The sequence below is a fragment of the Poeciliopsis prolifica genome, unplaced genomic scaffold (genome assembly GCF_027474105.1).
Source record: "Poeciliopsis prolifica strain line A6 unplaced genomic scaffold, Auburn_PproV2 SCAFFOLD010, whole genome shotgun sequence".
Taxonomy (NCBI): domain Eukaryota; kingdom Metazoa; phylum Chordata; class Actinopteri; order Cyprinodontiformes; family Poeciliidae; genus Poeciliopsis; species Poeciliopsis prolifica.
The window spans coordinates 1,044,010-1,065,808 of NW_026562385.1; the positions used below are offsets into that span (position 1 = coordinate 1,044,010).

The following is a 21,799-nucleotide window of genomic DNA, read 5'->3' on the forward strand; positions in this document are numbered from 1 at the left end:
TGGGCAGCTTTTTATTCTCCCCCAGTAAGCTTGGAAGTGAACTGGAGAGAGACAGTGAGGGGGGGGAAAAGAAAGAAATGAAAGAAAATGCCTCAAACGTCCTAACCTGTGTCGGCTAAGCATCTCCATGGTAGCATGAACCCCCCTGAAACAGCCCATCGCGCTCCACTGCACTTTAAAAGAAGTGCAGAGAAGGGGCAAAGCAAGGAAGGGTGTGCAGGAAAGAGAGGGAGTCCAGATAAAGAAAACTGCAAACAGAAGTGGAGTACAAGGCTCTAAACTTAACACATGGCTATATCGCTTCTTACTTCTGCTTTTATGTTTTGTTCCAGCACAGATTTTTTCACTTCCTGTACAGAAGCAATTTAAAAGCCGTTTACTGACTGATGTGCATCAGTCAGTAAACGGCTTTAAAGATGATTAAATAAATGATTGAAACCAGTGCTGCTCAAGAAAACCAAGAGAGCCTCCACTGGGCATGTATTGTTCAAGTTGGAACAACTTAGCAAGACATCCACTAAACCAGAAAATTGTCAATAACCAAATAAATAAAATATTATTTACACAGCACCAAATCTTGCTCAGATCATTTCTATGTGGGGTTTGTATGTTCTTCTCCCATTGCATATGAGATTTTTATGAACTGTAAACCATCGACATCAACAAAAATGCTTCAAATATGTTCACTTTGTGTGTAATAAATTTACATACATAAAGATTTCACTTTTAAACTGAATTACAGAAATTAGTCATGTTTTCTAATATATTTTCAATTATTACACCACACGAATTAAGCAACAAGGACAATACAAATAAGCTTAAAATTGCAAAATAGCTGCAACCTTCTAAATTAAACCTTGATAGACATTTGTTTTGTTTTTTATTTGTTTCTAAATATATATACTTGACTGAATCTTTACATATTATTGTGATTTGTTTTATCAAGCTTAAATTCATAATTTCTCATGTGTTTCTACTGGCTTCCCCTGTTTTTAATCCCTATAAACTTGTCTATATGAAATGTTTTTGTAAATAAAGATGAATTAAATTGGTTTTTCTGCCGTATTAACTGGTATTGTGCTTTCTCGCTAAAAGTGTTTTTTGTTTGTTTTGAAAAGGGTTCTGATATGTTGTTTCTGATTGGCCCATTGTGTTTTGCCTAACGCCGTATTTTACAACAGTATAGCAGGCAGACATGGGAAAGAAAATTGTGCTTCACATTTCCTTCCAAAAATAACAGACAGCAGAAAAAGTTGAAAACAGAAGACATTCACTTTAATGGTTTGGTTGGGATTTTTTTTTCCTTTTTTTTTTTTTTTGAGTACAGTGGTTATTTCTGCCTTTGCGGCATTCACAGATATAGACATAAACAAATAACAATAACTGGGAACACAACACATATAGCTTCTGTGGCTCAGTCTAGTTGTTACAAAAGGCACAAGAGCGACACTCTGCACCTGTACATACACTTATACAAACAAGTAAAATTTGTCCAAGACTTGGAACTAATACTTTTAAAATTCTGTGGTTCATAAAATGACAGCTATTTACATACAGTTTGCACATTAGAATCTCAAGACAAAATCATAGTGTATGAGTTTGAAGTTAAGAATAAGAAACACTGATTATTCAGTTGTAATAAAACATTTAACATAGATTATAATTAGAAGGTTATCTACGGTCAAGTGCTATTAATTTTGATATACAAGAGAGCAACGTCTCCTGTCTCAGTGGCATAAATCAAGGTGCAGCTTAGAGATTGGAGTCCGGGGCAAAAGTCAGAGGTTACAAAAAAAATTCAGTCAAGCCTACATCTTCTGAGAAAAGTGGTTAGTACAAAAAGTGGTGTTGTAGAAGAAGAGCCAAAACCAACTCGGCTACTCCTAAGAGAACAATAACATTGTATTGTGTTGTACTGAGTAGCAAACACACTGGGGATCATGTGTTTTCACTTGCCAGGCAGCCCGATGTGGAAAGTGGCCCATTGTAGCACCAGAGGTAAAGATGGTCCCACACTTAAGCAGGTGCCCGTTGGTCATCTCTGCTAATTCTGCTGACTTGTGCAAAGCGCTCTTCACATCTGAAGTGGTGCAGTACTCTATGTTCAAAGCTGCTGGTTGATATTTTCCCAGTTGAACAGAGAAGCAAAAATAAAGAGGAGGCTGGTATTTTCCCATGGATCACTCGTGATCAAAGAGTGATTAAATGTGCTCTGAAAACCAAGACAAACTCTAAAATCATTGGGAATGAAAAAAAAGACCAAAACATATTAGCAGCTTATAAAATCATCTTGTAGAATATGTATATATCTTATATTTGTATAAAAAAATATCTGAAATATTCATTCTTTTCACTGGGCAGGTTTTACGTACCGCCGTATGAGCCTGTTGTATTTCACAAGTGTGTGAACATGTTACATGAAAGTCAGCATGTGAATGAGTATGACAAGATGTATAAACTTGCATTAGATTGTACTCTATCACATCCTCGTCTTGAAATGATTCCCTCACTTTATATACTAATGTTTATCTTTTCAACATCTGTTGTTCTTGCTTTATTGCAGTCCATCCCCTCTTGTTTGTCTCCTGACGCCACCTGCTAGCAAACCGTTTGCTGGCTGGACAGTGGACTCTCTAGGCACACGCTTGTTGGAGACATGTCTGAACGGGTGCAGGGCTTGAACATGGACGAGATGTGAAAAGCCTGCAGGCAGAGATAAAAAAAAAAAGCATGTCAGGAGATATACATAACCCCACATGAGAGAGCAGAGTGAGATTGTGGAACGAGACTACTGTTTAACCTAACTCCCCGAAAGGAAACAGAAATTCATCCTGCAAAGAGGAAAGTAACTCTGAACATACCACCCAGTATGCAGTGAGCCCCCCTTGAATGAAGCCGGTGAGGACATCAGTAGGGTGGTGGCGGTAGTCGGAGATGCGGCTCAGGCCTGTGTAGATGGCCAGCATCACTAAGAGGAACTGCACCAGTGGACGCAATAATCGAGCTCCTCGCCATGACAGCCTAGCCTGCAGGTAGAACTGCAGAAAAAGATAAATACTGTTATTATACAATCCCCACACTATTAATATATGCATGTAGATGCTTGTGTGCTAATGCATGCCCCAAACACATAAAACTGTGATTATGTTTAATGACTAAAGTTCTGCAAACAGAGACAAAGTACTTTAAGTGAAAGATGAGCATCCGCTCCATCTGCAACCCAGAGGGAAAACAGAAACTTGGCGTGACTCCATAAACAGTTCTTATGCCGTGTTCCATCCCTATGTTCATCAACCACATCGGTGCTAAAGGGAAAATAAAACTTTGCAGCTTCCAAATACATTTAAGTGCGATGTTGAGGCAGGAAGAGCTTTATAAAGTTATCTGAGGTCTGTCTGGGCTTATCAGGCAACTGGGCCCACATTCTTCCAGGAAAGTCGACCTTCATTGGGTTTTTCTGAACTTCCACTGTGAGCAGGTGTTACTCCCACTGCTTTATGCACAAGCAGCTGGCTGCAGTCCGAGAGGCATGTACCTACAGGCCTGAGTCGTCTACAGATTTTGGAAACATTAGGAAGAAGCAAGCCAATGTGAAAAGCTGTCTGTCTCAACACCTCTTATTATTTTTTATTTCCTGTTGTTTCTCTTTTCCAGTAGTTCTGTTACAACTATCAGCTTCATTACCTTGTCATGGATATGTATGCTGAATAACTGTCAAATTTCTGGAAAAAAGTATGCAGCCTTCCAGAAACAATATTTTTTAGCTTCTATGTCTTTTGTAACACAATCCACTCTCTACAACAAACTTATAGAAGGGCATTCACCTCCATATCATTTCTCACAATGGAAATAGGGTTTGATCTAACCCTGTTTCTTCTGAAATCTACAATCATCTCCTTAGTTTGGTCCACGTTCAAGATGAGAGGATTATTCCCGCACTATGTCACAAAGCGATATGCCAGTTTCCTGGACTCGACTTCTTGTCCATCTCTGATACACCCGATGACCACAGAATCATCAGAGGATTTCCACAGATGACAAGAGTTGGACTTGCGCTGGAAGTCTGAAGGGTAGAGAATGAAAAGGAATGATGAGCGTACAGTCAACTGTGGTGCTCTTGTGTTGCTGACCACCTGGTTTGGCACACAGTCCTTCAGTCTCTCAGACTCTGGTCTGATTGTCAGCTAGTCATTGATCCAGGTGATTACTGAGGCCTCCACCTTCTGAAGTTTCTGATGAAGCACATCAGACTCGACTGCATTAAATGCATTGGAGAAATTAAAGAACGTGTTTTTTCACAATGTTTCCTCCTTTTTCCAGATGACAGTGGGTTTGTGGAAGCAGGTGTATCATGGCAACTCCAACTCCACGATGACAAGCAAACTGCAGGGGTCCTGAAATGTCTTGTCTGCTTACTCAGATGGTCCAGCAGGAGTCTCTCAGCACTTTTATAATGCGGGATGTCAGGGCGACTGATGGGTGTGTTTTCTTCTGTACTGAAACAAGACAGGATGTATTCCACAACTCTGGATCCTTCTTCTGGATCACGCTAAGGTTGAAGAGGTGTTGCAGAATCCCACAGAGCTGCTCTGGCCGTCAGGACTCTGGACCTGCAGCCTTCTTCCGGTTCAGTCTCTCCAGCTGCCTCTTCACCTGATTTCCAGACACAGAAAAGTGGGTGGGAGAGGCAGCGGGAGCAGCAGCATCTCCCGGAATAGCTTGGACACAAACTTGAGGAAGCAGAGGAGTCTATAACTGAGGTGGAAGATAAAACCCCTGAGTTTTGATAGGAAAGCTGTGGGTCAATGGGGGGTGAAATTATGAGTTTGTTCCTGAACTGAATCTGAGGATGAATGCGTTCAGTTAATTTGCTCTTTCCAGACTTCCGTTTATGTAATCCTCCGTTTGCTTGAAGTCTGTGATCTTCTTCATCTCTAACCACATATCTCTGATATTATTCTTTTGTGGTTTGCTCTCTAATTTCTTCCTGTGCACCTCTTTGCTGTCTCTATTCTTTTGTGTATTCTTCAATAATTTCCTTAAGACTGTTTTTCTTCTGCTCAGTAGTTCCTTCAGGCTAGTCACTCCTAGTCTCCACTTAACCAGAAAGAAATGTTGAAAATGTTACTTTTCTCGGCGCCTTCAAAGAAAAAGTTATTGAAAGTCAGACTTGTTTAGACCATTTGGACCAAACCACTATTCAACCACATTTAGACATCAATAGACTTCTTTATGTGAATGTAATTTTCAACTTTAATTTCTCAACCACAGTTTTGGGTTGTTTGGATGGAAGAAAATGTTTTCTATTACTTCAGGGTGACTTCTAAAGGTACTTGGTGGTACTGGGTTTTATTGAGGCCTATCAAATTATTTTACTGGTAAGAAATAATAATAATAATAAAAAAATAAAAAAGAAACAGGCATATTTTTTTTCCCTGGTCACACATAGACCAGCATAAAGAGCACATCGCATAAAATCCCAGTTAGACACACTGAAACGTTCTTTTCCAGAGGCATAAAGCAAATGAATGAAACAACTTTGTGCATGGAAATATTTAGGTCATCTGAAATGATCAATTATGGATTAATCACGGGTAATACACAAGGAATGTGGACACTGTATGGATGATGACAGGCTTTTGTCTCCCTCGAACTGTCACTTCTCTCTCACAAAGCAGCTATGAGCGCTGGGCAATGCATTCAAAGGGAGAGAGATGAAGAGATAGGGGGGATTGGAGAAGGGGGTTTAGAGGGTGTCTATTGCTGAAAGAAGTCTGTCGATCTCTCAGCAGGCACTTTCAGCCCTCCACCCCCTCTGCTAAATGAGAACCACAACAAGGCCTCCTCTGTTTGTGGAGTCTCTTCATCTATTCATGCTCCCTGTGGAAAACAGCCTCCCTCGTTCTCCAGCCCCCACCATCTCTCTGTCTCTCCAGTTCTTTCGATCTGAGGCAGGATGCATGTTGGGAACTGCAGCTCTCAAAAGTCCCCTCCTTCACAATCAGCAGTTAATGTATTAAACAGCACATGCCTGTCGGTGTTTGTTCATCTATGTTGAGTTGATTCATGAATACTTGCAAATTTGATTCTCTAGCCTCAGTGGATCACTACTTCAAAGTTTTATTTCATTGAAGAGGAAGTTGGAGCTGCAGCCCTTATGGGGAAAAAAAACACCTTTGGTAATTGCAGCATATATGCTCGTAAGTGAAAGTGAAGGTCATGTTTGTGATTAGTTTCTTGGAATATGTGTCTGTGAAGCACTTACTGCCAGATAGAGCATGGTGTACATGGCAAAGGAAGCATGTCCGGAAAAAAAGGATTTCCTGAAAGAGAAGATTGATACACGTCACATGTTACACATTAACTATTTTAGTTAACTAACACCATAACCCACCCTTAGTTATCACTGAGCACAACGAAAATAAAGAACAAACATAGACACGCACCTTGCCTCTACCACCAACTTGTCATCGCGAGGATTGCATTTGACCTGATTGACATAGATGCCAGGAGTGCAGTTAATGGATTCATATGTGATGTTACAGACAGAGAGGAAGTTCGGCCGCAGGCGCCCCACACTGAGCTTGGCCATGTTTGTGAGAGACTGCCCCACACAACAGCCAAACAGGAAGCTGCCCAGTTCCTTGTACAGGCACGACACGTAGCGGTTTCTAACAAAAGCTCGTGAGAGCACGCCTCGAAAACGCACACGGTAGCACTCGCCCAGAGCAATCTGGAACAGAAACAGCAGAAATCAGTTTTAATGTCACGCTGGACGACTGTGTGAAAAAAACATGAGGAACTTATATATGGTCGGCCGTACTGTTAAGCCTGTGATGGCGATGCCACCTGCGATGAGCAGGGTGTCAGGGATGGCCTCCTTCTCCAAGTATGGATAGGTGATGCTGTCGTCTCCGCAGAAAAAGCCTCGTTCATATGGAGTCACTGCCTTCAATTCACATGCAAAAAATGGGATGGAAGCTGATGAAAGAAGAAAAAGACAAAGATGAGGATCAAGGAGCAGACAAAAACAAAAGATGACTTGATGAATGTCTGAGTTGTGGTGTGTGAGTCAAGGATCACAGAGATACAAAGAAGAAAGAGGGGGCAGCCTTGATGCAGATACAGGCTGTTGGCAGAATAAAAGGCTGGCTTTCCCCTTACTTCTGTCATGTAATATAGGTAATGTAAGGAGCGGTATTATGTATCAGGCAATCTGCTAATAACTGGGCAAAGACTTTGCACTCATAGCTGCATCAATCTGGATGCAGCTATTGGAAGCAGGAAGAAGGAAGAGGACTGACAGACAAAGACACGGAAAAATGAGCATGGCACTGGAAAGTTCAGAAGTGGAAAATCAAAAAGAGGAAGGAGGAAGAGGGCATTGCAGAGCATAGTGACAAAAACCAGAGAACTTCAGTGAGCAAAAAGAACAATGAATTCACTCTTCAAAAAGATCTAATTTTAAACCAGTAATGAGTAATCATCTAACCTGAGTTTTCAACCTGGTAAATGTTTATCAAAACAGAGGTCAAAGTCTATTTTTTGCAAAACAGACAGCCCAGTCAGAAGTTAGAAGTTATGAAAGCTTCAGCGATAAGAGCGGCAATGCTGTTTCAGTAAACCACTCCACCCCACCAAAACACAAAAAACTAATGAATGTACTTTTAAACTAACAGCCAATAACCTTGTAAAGGCTTACCCAGAATCCTCCATTTCTTTATCCCATGTCCCCCTGTTCCCCTGTGGAATGCAGTGAGAACATGGGACTAATCATTAACCTCTGCCTCTCCTTCTCATCCCAGGCCTGCTTGTTGGTTGGAACGCGCCCAGGCCAAAAACGTTGTTCCTGCCAGGGAATCTTTCAGACTACGTGACTTTGTAGTGAACAGGATATACACTTTAAATCCAGTCAAGAGAAACAACAACCAAACACACCCTCAAACACACAAACAGTGGTCTGAAAACATGTATCTAAGGTTTAAATATAATCCATTTAGCCATTGTCAGGTATTGTATTGTCTTCATTCAGCTCTTTCACGTCTATTCAACATCACTCTCACTGTACAGATAAACAGTTGCCATAGCAATTATCTTCTGCCACTTAAAAGTCTGAATACTCCTGAGACTACATTCTCACATTGCATGATAACTTGATTTACAAAGGTCGCCTACAGTCAAGATTTACTGGTTGAACTCTGTTCAAAGTCAAGTTACCCTTACAGAAAGACAAAACAGAGCCATGTTTAGGAAGTTTAGCAAGAAGCAGAGGAAAACCCACGGCAGACAGATAGCAGGGGCCATGACGCCAACAAAGAGAGGGAGACAGATAGGAGGCACCTCTCATCTGACCCCAATCTCTCACTCATCTCATTCAGTCACCGCATACATACACACACCCATACACCTCCCACAGGTATCCTTTCATCATTTATGTTCAGCTTTTGTCTTGACGTCTTTGACTTTAAATCATGTAAAGCAAGTCAAAACTCTAAGCTTCAACAGTAAATTGATATGGGACTGCATGTACTTTATCCCATATTTCTAAATCTTATAAGTCTTGATATGGAGAGCTGCTTAAAATGTGTAGCGACCACAGAGGTTTTGCAACCCTGACAGACCACACAGAGAAATCTTCCTAATGTTAGGTACAGAAGACATGCTTCACAAAAAGATTCATGCAACTTGGACTTCTTCACATTTTATGCTGCAACAACCAGCCTTAATGTTGTGTGTCAGATCAACTCAAATTAACCCATAACTGCGGAAGGAAAATGATAAATGACCTCAAAAGGTTTTTAACAATTAAAAATCTGAAAAGCATGCATTAATATTCTGACCCTTTGAGTCAAAACTATGTAGTATCACCTTCAACAAAATCAGCTTAACGTAACTCTTTTGGGGTTTTTTACTAACTTTTATATCTCGTGATTTCAGGTAAAGTAGAAATTGAGTGAAAAGTTTGTAAACAGTAATTTTCAAGTATTACAAAAGATTCTTAATTGGATTTCGGCCTCAACTTTGGAGATTCTTTTGGGCCATTATAATACATGAACATGCTGTGATCAAAATTCTTTGTGGCTCTGACTGGATGTTTGATGTTGTCCTGCCTAACGACGAACCTGCATCCCAGTCTCAAGTCTGCCACAGCTTTTTACAAGTTTTCTTCAAGTGATTTATCTAAATTCAACTCTGACCAACTTCCCTGTTCCAGAAGATGAAAGGGTATCCCAAGAGCATAATGCTGCCACCAGGTTTTACCATAAGGATTGTGGGACTCAGGTTATGAACTGTGTTAAGTTACGCAACAAAGTAACAAAACCAAATGTAAAAATATTTATGAATTTGTTTTGCAGAAAATGTTATATTAAATAGTAGACTCCTAATTATTGGAAACTGAAACAGAAAATTGTTTGAGAAAGGATGTCCTGCATGCTTTTTGCTATTGGAAATGTATATTTAATTCAGACATTTCAGTCCAGCTTAAAACTGGATGCCAACAGTGATTTGATTCACCCAACAGTTCAGAACAATTTGCTAAAATGTTTCAAATGACATTTGGGTACAGGATTTGTCCTCTTAGATAGTCACCATTTGAACATAACTGACATATGTTAAGCATAACTGAGGTACTTTTGCAACAAACAGAGACAGAGGCTTTTTGCTCGTCCATGAAAACCATTAACATCCCCTTTCGGACGCCTCATTGGGTTTTACGATAGAGCCAGTCCTTTTTCAGCAATCAATATGTTGCTGCATTGACAGAGAGATAATGGATAGGCCCACCATTAGGGTCCAAACACGGTGCTGTTACAAAATGAACATGGACTTTTTAAGGGATCATTTTCATTGCTCAGTGTCTAATGGGACCCATGAAATGCTGAGCCAGACAGAGGTATGTTTTATCAACTAGTGAGTGGCAATAAGGATGGCTTGTGCTTTAGCCCTGTTTTTGCGTGTGGTGCAACTTGCCTCTAATATACACCACTCCGGCTTCAAATCATCTACAAATGTTGCCTTAATCATCAGGTGAATCACATTCAAAATGAGTTGATCAATAAAACAAAAAAACATAAACCAAATGCAGACCTTTCTGCACATTACAATCTCTTGCTTGCTTTGCAGCTACACAACCTGTTTTCACAACAAGGCACAAAAACCCTCCAGAGACTGTCACATCATCTATCAGGCAGCTGTGAGCCAACCTCTGCACCTGGCCTAGACATGCTTAAAAGAAAGCCAGAACTGGAGGGCACTGCAAGGAAACCGAAAGGAGGCAGAGAAGTGGTTCAGCTCAAACAGCCGAACCAAAATGTGCTGCTCTCTGGGCCTGGCTCTAGAGCCAGAATTCTTTCAAATAGTCAAAAGGGACCGAAAGAAAGAGCCAGAAGAAGGAGGGGAGACAAGCCCATTCTGAGAAACTCTTCTGGTTCTAATTTACACATCTATGACCATGGTGCAGAATGAGCTCACTGTGAGAAGAGAAAAACAACAACCAACAACAAGAAAATAACAAGGAAGTAATTAAAGATTGCGAGCAAAAGCAAGTAAATTACAGTTATTCTCTGTCATGGAGTGTCAAAGTAAAATGGGCAGTCAGGGGAAAGATTATTGATGATTTGGGCAGTAATGCTTGTGTGAGAGAACAATTCAATAGACAGAGTAATGAAAGATGCAACAAGGGCTTCTCCAAGAGGAGCAGCACACGGAGGCGATTAGTGGCGGTTCTGGAATGTGAGGGTCAGGGATCTGGGCTCTGCTGGGACCCGCTCTGTAAACACGACCCCGCCTCAGCTAAGAGAATACCCCTCACATGCCTAAAGAGATTCATATACACTTTAAAACCCACAATTACATACAAATTAAGCCTGAACCCACAGACTGATAGACAACTAAACACACCACAAGAGCAGAAAGGGAAAAGAATCACTCAGAATTAAAACAACTCATCAAAACATACAATGCCAAAGGAGTAATCTGAAAAAGAATACATGGACATCCTATACTTTCAAAGGGCTCTTACAAAATCACATGCCTAGATAACCTTGGTGTATTCTGCTTCTATTTGTTATACACTCCCTCCAACCTCATAGATAAGGGACACAGCCTAAAGCTAGATCTAAGCAGCAGTAATGGCCACCTGTATTATTGCACCCAATAGCACAGGCTTGGATCAGCTATTGCCCTTTGACAGAAGTGAAGGACATACAATTAGTGGCCTGTCAACACAGGTTTATCTGGCCTGCAGCTTGGGACTGAGCTATGCAGCTACCCCGACAGGTGGTCCATCTCTTGTTTACCTTTGACCAGCTTACACAAAGTATTCTACATAAATCTTTAAGCTGCTTATATTTCTTCTGGTCAACTCTTTAAAAAGAGGAAGAAAAAAATGCTGGATATGCATTAACATATTCTGAGACTTTTGTGGGCACAATAATCCCCAGTGACAATGTAAGGAGCAGGCTCATGTCTTCCCTAAAATGCCAAAATGCCAATAAACAGCAGCTTGGATGCTAGAAAACTAGCACCCAAGTAATCTCTATAAAGTCTGAGCTAGGTCTTTTGTGGCAATGTGAGAAATTATGTTTCACTCCCACCACCAATTAAAGCTCAATGACATTATGCAATTACCAGTAGACAATGTCTTGCCCTGTTCTTTCTTGGTGACCCAGTTCAGGTGATGGACAGGCAGGAGAACAATTAAACTCCTGCTGCACTGACACATTCTCTATTTTCCCTTCTGATGTATTTTGTCTGCCCCAATGGCACCACAAAGAGATTTATCACTGAAGAACAAAGAGGTCGGAGGAGTCACAACAGACTCATATCCTGAATCCTAAGATACCATCAACGTCTTCTGCAGCTGGACCCAAAGCAAGAATTCCCCCCTGCTTCATTTATCATCATGCATCTTATGGAGACAGAAAAATGCCCAGAGAAAGACAGTGATTCAGCTCAAGGCACCAGTCTAGCTAAAAACAATGATATCATTGGCCAAAATCAATAAACAGACATACAACAAAAATAAACCACAACTATTTCTACCTGGATTTAACTTGAATTATTAAAAAAAAAAAGAAAAAAATATTCACCAGGAGAGAATTCATGCCTTTCAACACCTTTATTGTTGCCACTGGCCAGAGGAGACATGCTGCCCACAGCTGCTTCTGTTCTCTTCACACTTCAATGCCCAACTTTCTGGAGCTCAGTTTCGGAGCTAAGGGTATGAGTGGAGTGTCTTACATATCTGTCTGTCTTATTCAGCAGGAACAAATGGGACATGTTCCAGTTGTATGCACCTTTAGAGGGTGCATACAAGGTGTTCTTTGGAGGGCTTTTGTGGAGAGAGGGTAAGGGTGCACATAGAAAGGTGAATGGTAGCGATGTGAAAGAAATGCAGGGTGGTGGATTGGATTTCAGAAAATGCATTTATTATGGAGTTGACAAGTGATGGTGCCATATATTTGGAAACAGGTGTATGTGGATGGGTATTATGTTGGTCAGTTCTGATTTAAATGGAAACTTCCAACTGGAGCCAAAAGTGGACTGCGGGCATTATGTTGACATGAAAACAAGTGTAGCTTTGTGAAAAAGTCCCAAATCAAAAGAAGAAAGGGTTGGAAGTTCTTGATACACCAGCATGTTGACTCAGACAGAAACTTGATGAGTTTACACAAACCTAGTGACATTTTGGCTATCAGCAGCCTGACACTCTTCAGGGTTCATCTGACCTGACCAGAGATAGCCATTGTAAGGGAAGGACAAACCAGTGGCATGGGATAAGAAGTAGTTGTGTCTTATCTAAGAGGGCTATCAAGGTTATTTTCAAAGGAGAGCAGTTCTTGTGTGTCAACACTCCAACCTGGGTGTGGTGATGTAAAGGGAAAAACATCCTTTACAGTAAACATCATACATTTCTTGATGGCGAGATGAAAGTTTGTTTGAACAGAAGAAGAAAAGCCATCACTTTTAAAACACTTAAAGGCAGTGCTATTGTTTGTAATCAAAGTCAGGTGGAAAACTTGGTGGACACCCCTCTCCAGACCGATTCCAACTAACGAGCGCTGAGACTTGAAATGCTGCACAGATCTTCATTCGCTCATTAAGGCTAATACCAATAAACCACCAAAGGCATTTATGGAACTGTCATTTAGATTGCAGCTGTCTCATTAAAATTACATTTGAAGCTTTCAACAGCCAAAATTGTTTTCTGAGTATTCCTTTCTGAGATATAAACAGACAGCTGTGTGCAGGATCCCACAGGTGCCCAAGGATTGAACCTTTGCCCCTTTTTGTAGATCTTCATCTTGTATCCTTCCATATCCCTCCCAGAGGTTGTTGGCTCATTCCAGCTTTCACTCGCCCCTCAGCCTTTAGGCAACTGAGACATTTTTTTGGTCCTGTAACATACTAACAGAATAACGAAGCAATACAGTAAAGTGCAGTACAGTGGGTGGTAGTCTGTCTGGAGAAAGGAACTCTTAATGGATTTCTGAACCCTGACCATGCTGTCAAATGGAAAGAAGATGCATTAATACACTAATAAAAAGCAGTATGCAAAGTCACTTCTTCCACTGACTAATGATTTGACGGAGCCACTTTTTAATAGCTCTCCATCTGTCAGCCCCAGAGTGACGCCAGTTTGTTCCATAACTTCAGAGAGTCAGGGCCCAAGACGTTCAGAAAAACAGGGCCGGCAAATTTGTCAACAAACAGCAAGCACATGGCCGCTGTAGTAGCGTTGGAATTAGAAGCCATATGACTCATACACTTTTACACACACGCACACTAAATTACACACATTGCAAGCTATTTAATATTCCTGGGCAGACACACGCAAACGTGCTGTGACGCGTTGGCCTCCGAGTGAGTAAGACGGCCTCCAGCCGTCTTACTCACTCGGCAGCTTTCTCTCTTAAAAGGCGAAGAATAAAACCTTCTAAACCCGCCCAAAACACATGGAGACGTGTAAAAAAAAAACCCAGAACACACTTAGACCACTGATTTTACATTTGGGATACTGAACTGCTAAAATAAAGTTTGCTTGAAGCTAAGAGAGGGACAAAGAATTTGTTGTGTAAGTGGAGATATGGTTGAATGAACAAGCTCTGCTTGAATCCTGATTTCTATCACAGATACTAGCCATCTACGGTCCCAGCATGCTGCTTCACGTCTTAGAACCAGATCTTGCTTTCCACAATGATGATAATCTGAATGTAGCTTTCTTTTACTTTTCAGCTGGAATACACATTCTGCTGTAAAACTGATTGCTTCTTAAATTGCCTTTCATTTTATGAAACTGTTGGTTTAGTAACTAAGACAAACCACAACCATGTCTTTTTCTGTACTTCTGCCTCTTGTGCGTATCAAATGTGTTCAGTTCCTTTTTTAACCTCTAGAAAAAGGTCAAGCCTAAAGGCATTCATACTGGTCCAATATAAGCTTAGAGGACGTCTCCTAATGCCACTTTCATATATTGCCCAATTATCCTTGAATTATCCTTGTGAGGCTCAATAACAGGCTTTATTGGGGTGATGACAAGGAGAAGAACACCAATGCAGATGGAAAGCTGTGAAAAGACAGGAAGACCTGTCCATGCTTGCTCTTCAGAAATGACAAACACCCAAAATCTGCTGACCTCTCAAAGTTTGGACGCTAAATCTTAGTCCCAGCCACAGGGCGCAGATTTTGTCAGCTCTGTTTTAGTCTGAACCCCACAGTCTCAACAGGAATGCATATTCTTAAGCACACAAGCAAACACTTGACTAAACTCAGGCATTTGCATTCTGCAGCTTACACAAGGAGAGCCGAGCTGATCCAGAACAATCCATCTTTGTGAAGCAAGCATTATGTGCATGTCTTTGCGGCCTGAAACCAGCCCTGCCTTATAACTGAAGAATAACAATTTTCAACAAACCTGGTGTTGAGTAAGAATCAGGTAGACTGTGTCAAATCCTTCGCTTATTTTGTCAATAACCCTGAAGACTAAAAATGTGACCACATCATAGACATTTTATGTTGCCACATTGAGCTAAACTTTAGAAGAAAAGCCCTAAAAGCCTCAGAAGACTTAATCACTCTTCAGGTGATCACATAATTACGATGACGCCTCGGGGTGAAATTCCCCCATCCAAAGCATGAATAATACTCCAGGTCAACTGTCTGTGAAGATCTAACGAATGTGTTTGAGGGGGAATTTTTTTTTTTGTCAGAGATAAGCAGGCTGTGAAATGAAGAGTCCGATTCATTTCCAATAAGAGGGGCCCTTCATTTCCAAATGCCAACAGATGAGTCAAAGTTCAGCAACTGCTGTCAGCAAACAGGACAAAGACAGGGATGAATCAAACAGATGGCAGACTGTAGAGCTAATCATATTAATTATTACCAATTGTATGTTATGGTATGGTGATTTGAAGGCTGTCACTTCAGCATGCAAAGAATTTGCAACTTCACGAGAAGAGATCGCACTGTGCATCCAAAGCTGCTAAGCTTCACAACTCTCAAACAAGTCAAGAAAAACACACTTTAATGCACTTTACTAGATCCAATAGAGATCTAGTAAAGTAAACTTTAACTGGAGTTCACTGATGCTCACTCAAAGAGTTTTTTCCTACTGCAAAGATCCTAAATATATCCAGTCACATTCATGAAATGGGAATACTCATCAAACAGGCTTGATTTTCAGATTAAAAATCTGAAAATCAAACTTTGTGCTTTGAAAAGCACAAAGTTTAAGCAGATACTCTAATTATATTAGTTAATCTCACATTTGCATATTAAAAATATTGTTTCATAGGTCTGATATAATATTCTAATTCTAAATGCCATGTTTTCATTAGCTGTAAGTGGAAAATATTTATAATTGATATAAATAAAGGCCTGAAAACATCACTCAGACTGCAACTGTTCTGCATAATGTGTGAATAGGATTACTAGAATAAATAAACTTTCGAGTGATATACGGGCCTATATTTCAAAATCAAATCAGATCAAAAGTTTGGAAGTATGGCCAGTACTAACCAAGAAAAACCAAAATATCCGGAAAAATTGGTTTTCTGATAGGTCATTCTATAAATAGTAATTTTATTTTTAGTGCCACATATGATATGATTAATTACAGTCAACACAGTGATGTCAGTGTGTTTAATATCACAATTGCAAATGACTGATTCGACGCATTATTTGCGGGGCTGTAGAAGTCCACCTGCCATAATTACCATCCACTCTGGCTACAAATAATAGACGTGTCTTAGAGATCGCAACCTGAAGCTTCAGGAGGAGAGATGGGGACATCGTGGTGATGGAAAACAAAGACAGAACAGAGAAAAATATGGGGTAATCATAAATACATAAATACAACATTCACCAATTATGTCGCAAAGCTATGTTTTCCTACATTTGATTTTGCTTCCAAACAATTGAATCAAATCTGGTGAAATTGTTTCTCTTTTTCAGTAATAAAGGTAAAATAATAAATCTAAATGTGTTGTTCAAACTGTTTCTATCACGTTTACATGCAAGTTATTTTAACTAATACAAATAGAGAAGATTTGTTCACTTCACGTTTATTTTTATATGGACACAAAATCCTTCATGTCTACATACTAGTGAATCTGTCAAACTATGGTTTGTGATTACACATTCCTGTGCTCTACATTTAGATTAAGGTACATGTGTTGTTAAATTTTGTTGTTGCAAAGTTTACTACTCTGGTCTCTCTCCAAACAAATGACAGATTTTACACTCTAAAACTAATCCTAGCCCATGAAGAAAATGTATTCCTCCCAAAGGAAGGCTACAGCAAAGCAGTAGGTTTGAAGTCTGTGCAGCATTTCATTTTTCCAGCAAGTCCAAGTATGGATCTGGGACTTATGCTGCATACAATTTATGCTGCAATTTTTCTGCAGCAAGTTGCTGTCTACCAGACATCAATATGAGGCTCTGATGCATGCATCTCAATCCAAATTTTTTAAGGATAAAAGAGTTCAAGGAAAGAATCTCTGTGAGAATGAAAGACGCATGGTCAATTGGAGTTTTAGTAGGACTGACCTTTTCTCTACTCAGTGACAATGACAGGTGTCCAACCGCTTTTGGAACCAACAACCATAGCTGTTAAGATGTGTGCTAAGTGAAAAGCTAATTGCATACCTTTAGGGTTAAGAATTGTGTGTCACTGAATCTAAGAGCCTCACAAAGCAGTTTTGTTTGTCTCTTTATTTCTTACACTTCAACTGCCAACGAGCAGACCCGTTCGTCTGCCTTGACGGGTTCTACCTCTCCCGTGTTTGCTGGTTAAACGAATCAGCACTTACTCACACATCAGTTCTCTGTTCCCTGTGTTTGTCACAAAGAAATGCATAAATCAATCTCCCCTTTCAATCTTTAGAATTACCAAATAGCACTGACTACCAACCAGTCCAAGGTTAAGTTTCAACACAGAGCCAATACCTTTTGAACCAATAGACACAAAGTTTTAAACCAGCTTGAAATGCATCCTCAAAACTTTTACTCATGTTCTTGTAACCGTATTTCTTAGTAATACGAATAGTAACTGAATGAAATATTTCATCAAGATTTATCAAAGGAATGAAATTTGTTTAACAAACTTACTCTAAGTTTGATGCTGCATTCTCACATTACTATTTGCTTAATGTCCTTTCAGCAAATGTTTGAAAAGTTTGGTTCAGTCTAAGTACAGCAATAATAGTTCTGATTATGTGGCTTTTAAGACTGTTACAACAGCCTCATCACCTGTGCTCTTCCAGCCAAACAAAACAGCACTGAATCTTGATCCTATCAAAAGAAAAATCCTAAATAAACACATCTGTTTGTACACGTAGATCGGTATTACAACTATGACTGCTTACATTTGTTATTTTGTCAGAACACGAAGTAGGCAATGGTTTCTGTTTGGAGACAAGACAGGTATGTGCGAACATTAGTAAGGAAAATCATTGTTTGTTGTTATTTGCTTCATAGGTAAGGCTATTATTGTTTGACATCCACATTTCATAATAGCTCATTTCTACTGTTCCAGTATCATAATTAAGCCCTGGCAGAGGCTCCCCAATTATTACATTGGTATTAAGAATTCTTTTTGTGCTTTTGCCAGCTAATTTATCACATAATAAGCCTACAAAATTTTTCAGCTGTGCATGGTAAATTACTTGGGGATAACGTTCAGTAATCCTGCAGTGAGACAGGCTAAAGAGCTCTGCGAGGAGGGGTAATTTTCAGCACGAGAACAGAAGCACGAGGCATGTTTTCATCCCAGTTCCCACGTTCTTGTCCCGGGAACTTTGTGGGGTTGCCATGGGAACAGATGAATTCTCGGGACAGCTCTGCTGCTGCCAAAAGCCCCCCCCCCCCCCCCCCTCCCGCCCCTTACCCCTGCCTGCGCCCTACCGCCCTCCCTCTTTCTCCCCCACGTGAGTTTTCTTCCTCTTGGAACATTTTCCACGTCTGGAACTTCTGGAAAACACTTTTGCAGCTGTGTTAACTTTACCAAATTTCCATTTGATGTTGCTTTTCTTCCTCCCTGAAAAGCAACAGTATTCCTGACATGCATGTGAGAATGTTGAAAAGAGAGAAAGTTGATCATCAGTTTTATGTCTTAGAACGAAAGCAGTGACTTCTTTAGGCTTGTGAGTTAAGACTTGAATAAACTGCTTACCAACACACAGACATATAACATCCAAACCGACAAGCATCTTCCGCTTGGTACAAAACGAGCCCTGGTCTTCGGGCTGGGTGAGGAAATGTATCCCTGCGCCGTTCTCCCTCCCTTCCCCGGAGCCTCCGCTGTCAGCCAACCGCAGCTGCAGTTCCGCGTCCCGGGGCAGCGTGCTGCAGTGCGTCCCGCTTGAGTTGAACTTCTGCATGTCTGGTAAAGTTTTTTTTTTCTTTATACACGTAGGTGTAACTTTTAAAAAAAGTTGAAGACAAAAGTGATTGCAGTCAGTTCGTCCTGTCCCAACTAGTCGGCGAGTGAAGTAAATTTCCCAAACTGTTCAGTGCGTCCGTCGGTGCAACAGATCCATGTCAGCTGAAGTTTGACAGCAGCAGACCTCGGTCACCAACTGATCGACCGCTCCCCTCGAGGCAGAGTTTGTCATCAATAAGACGTACAGGATGTGGGTAAAAGAAGCTGAGGAGTCAAGCAGAGACCTGGAGGGAACAGTGCTCTCTAGATTAAGTTCACAACACATTTCTGAGTGGAAGCATGTTGTTCTGCTCTGTCCCTTGAATCTTAACGAGTTGAAGTTCTCACAGTGCTCCTCCCCTTTTATTTTGTTGGGCTCAAAACCCAATTACTGCTCATACCTGTTTTCTGTGAATTGTTGCAGCTCTGGGTCTGAAATCGAAAGGGGCTCTGTCTGCAGACCCTGAAAATCGATGTGTATTGATCAGACTGCAACCCACATGTTACCCCCGCCCCTGACCTCCCTGTTGTTTGTCTGCTTCCATCCACTCAGATATTTCCTGAGGCGTTAAACTGTCCCACCCAGGTCAGGACGTGCCCCACTTACAGCTCCTGTTCTGTTCCACTAACAAACTCATAAAAGGACACTTTGTTTACAGCACATCGTTCAACTATGCTGTTCCTAATATCATAGTGACTGCTGAGCTATGCTGTTCTGGACCGCAGTTAAGGAAAGAAACCACGTTTTACTGTAAAAAATTTATGTCTTTTCACAGATGTCTCCAATAAATAGAGTAAATACAAAAAGCTATTCTGAAATAGTGGTTCCATTTATTGAGGGGAAAATAAACAAGCCAACTTGGTCCTATGTGGAATTTTTTTTTCCCCACTTTGTTGAATCATTAATTAATTATAATTTGCATTTTTGTTTTGTTTCACTTTGCCCAGCCACACCCAGGCCCGATCACTGCCTGACTTGTGTAATCGTGAAACCCCCCTTAGCAGAAACAACAAGATTAACCCACATCAGTCTGGAAGGAGCACAACTCTATTTCAGAGACTTTTGAGAGTTTAGGGAAGCAAAGTGAGAGTGCTTATTGTCAAATAAGTATTGAGCTACCCAAAATTACTCCATGGCGCATTGACAACCCGTTCCAGGAGTTCCGTTCCTTTCAATGAAACAACATTGAAAGGATTGCAGCTCAAAATTAAAACTCACACTTGGCATAATTGGCATCCAGGGAACAGTTACTTGGAAAATCTACCACTGACTAAAAAAGCAACAGCGATCGGTCTTAACATTTATTTTGCATATGAATATATCTTTATGATGCCTAGGAACTTTGACATCATCAACACTCAGCAGGTCATAATTTTTGAAGTTTTGTCCCTAATATACATATGTCATCAAACTAACATGACATTTTCTTTTTTTAAAAAAAAAGTACATAGCAGAAAAAGCTAAACATGTCTTTTGCAACATAATGGCCTGGGCTTTGCTGCTTCAGGAATTGATGGGAACCAAAAGTAGGATTTTTTTTTTAGATTGACATAGTCCAAGTCTGATGTGAAATCTGATTAAGATGTTGTGGCATGACCTTAATTAAGTCATCCATTCTCTAAAACCCTACAAAGAGACTGAATGAAAACAATTCTACAAGAAGAGTGGGCCAAAAATCCTCCCTGAAACTTGACTTCTCAAGACCAGTATCCTAAAACTTTTAATGTCTCTGATTCAGCATAAGAAATCAAATAAGAAAACCATTATGAAGACTCTGTAGAACCTCATTGCATATTCTGGAGTAAGGTTAATGGCTGATGTTTCTACCAAGAGGAGTACAACCAGGTACGCATAGGACCACATTAGTTCAAATGTAAATTTTCGACTTTCTTAACTCGCTTGTTCCTTGAAGAATTGAGAGAGTCATGAGCTCATCTAGTGGTCAGTAGCTGAGAGGCAGAGTACACCTTGAACAGATTGACAGGTCATCACAGGAAAACAGGGACAAGCATTCACGCTCATACATCTTGACAATTAAGAGGTGACAGCAAGCCTTACTTTCATATTTTCAGAATGTGAGAGGAAGCCAGCATACTCAGAAAGAAGAAAGTTGCCTGGTTAGGATGTGAGCCTAAGACCTTCCTGCCAAATAACCGTTCAGCAAGAACTAAAAAGATCTGAAACTTAACTGTGTCCGCATACAGGAAAATACACGATTTCATTTGATTTCTATAATTATTTATCAATGACAAATTTATTTTCACTTTTTGGGTTATCCTGCCACCTGCTGAAAGCTCTCTGAAGGAGCAGGGAAAGAAAGTCAAGAAGACGTGATGATTGCTGTTACGGTTTGTGACAAAGGAATGCAAACAGCCTAAGGTTGTGAAACATGATGATAAATTTCATGCTGTGACTTTCTTTTTCCACCTTTCCTTTTTTCATTGACACATCATTGTAACGTAGAAAAATTACAAATAAAATGAATAAAATGGCTCACAAAAACTATGCTTCCTCTAACAGAAACAAATAAAGCTTCATTTTCAATTAGATTGTTTTCAAATTATGTAATTTTTCATGCAATTAGATCAATCTGTGATGTCTTTGCAGAAGACTGCTATTAAAATTTTACGAACAATTTAATTTGTAGAACCACTTCTGCCTGCAGTTGCATCCTTTGTGATTTTTCTCACAACTAAATAATGACATTATTCTTTGCAAATTGGCTCAAACGGAAACAGATTGAACATTGAGCATCAATCGATATCTGTTTTGAAAATGTTGATTATTTATTGGATTGAGGTCTGTGCTTTGACTAGGCCGTTGAAACTGGAGTGAATCCCCAGTGCAGAAATGCAGAAGAAGAGACCGCTTTCCTC

At 40.3% G+C, this 21,799-nt stretch overlaps 1 protein-coding gene across 1 annotated transcript; it reads right to left on the bottom strand.

The window, feature by feature from the left end:
• Positions 1-1,253: 1,253 nt before the first annotated feature.
• Positions 1,254-19,439, bottom strand: ppap2d (phosphatidic acid phosphatase type 2D). Its single transcript, XM_055035706.1, has 6 exons — positions 18,674-19,439; positions 6,824-6,981; positions 6,447-6,733; positions 6,266-6,323; positions 2,862-3,038; positions 1,254-2,703 (listed from the first exon to the last, which is right to left on the bottom strand). The coding sequence occupies exons 1-6, from the start codon at positions 18,879-18,881 to the stop codon at positions 2,599-2,601; spliced, it is 993 nt and encodes a 330-aa protein (XP_054891681.1). The 5' UTR covers positions 18,882-19,439; the 3' UTR covers positions 1,254-2,598.
• Positions 19,440-21,799: the final 2,360 nt, after the last annotated feature.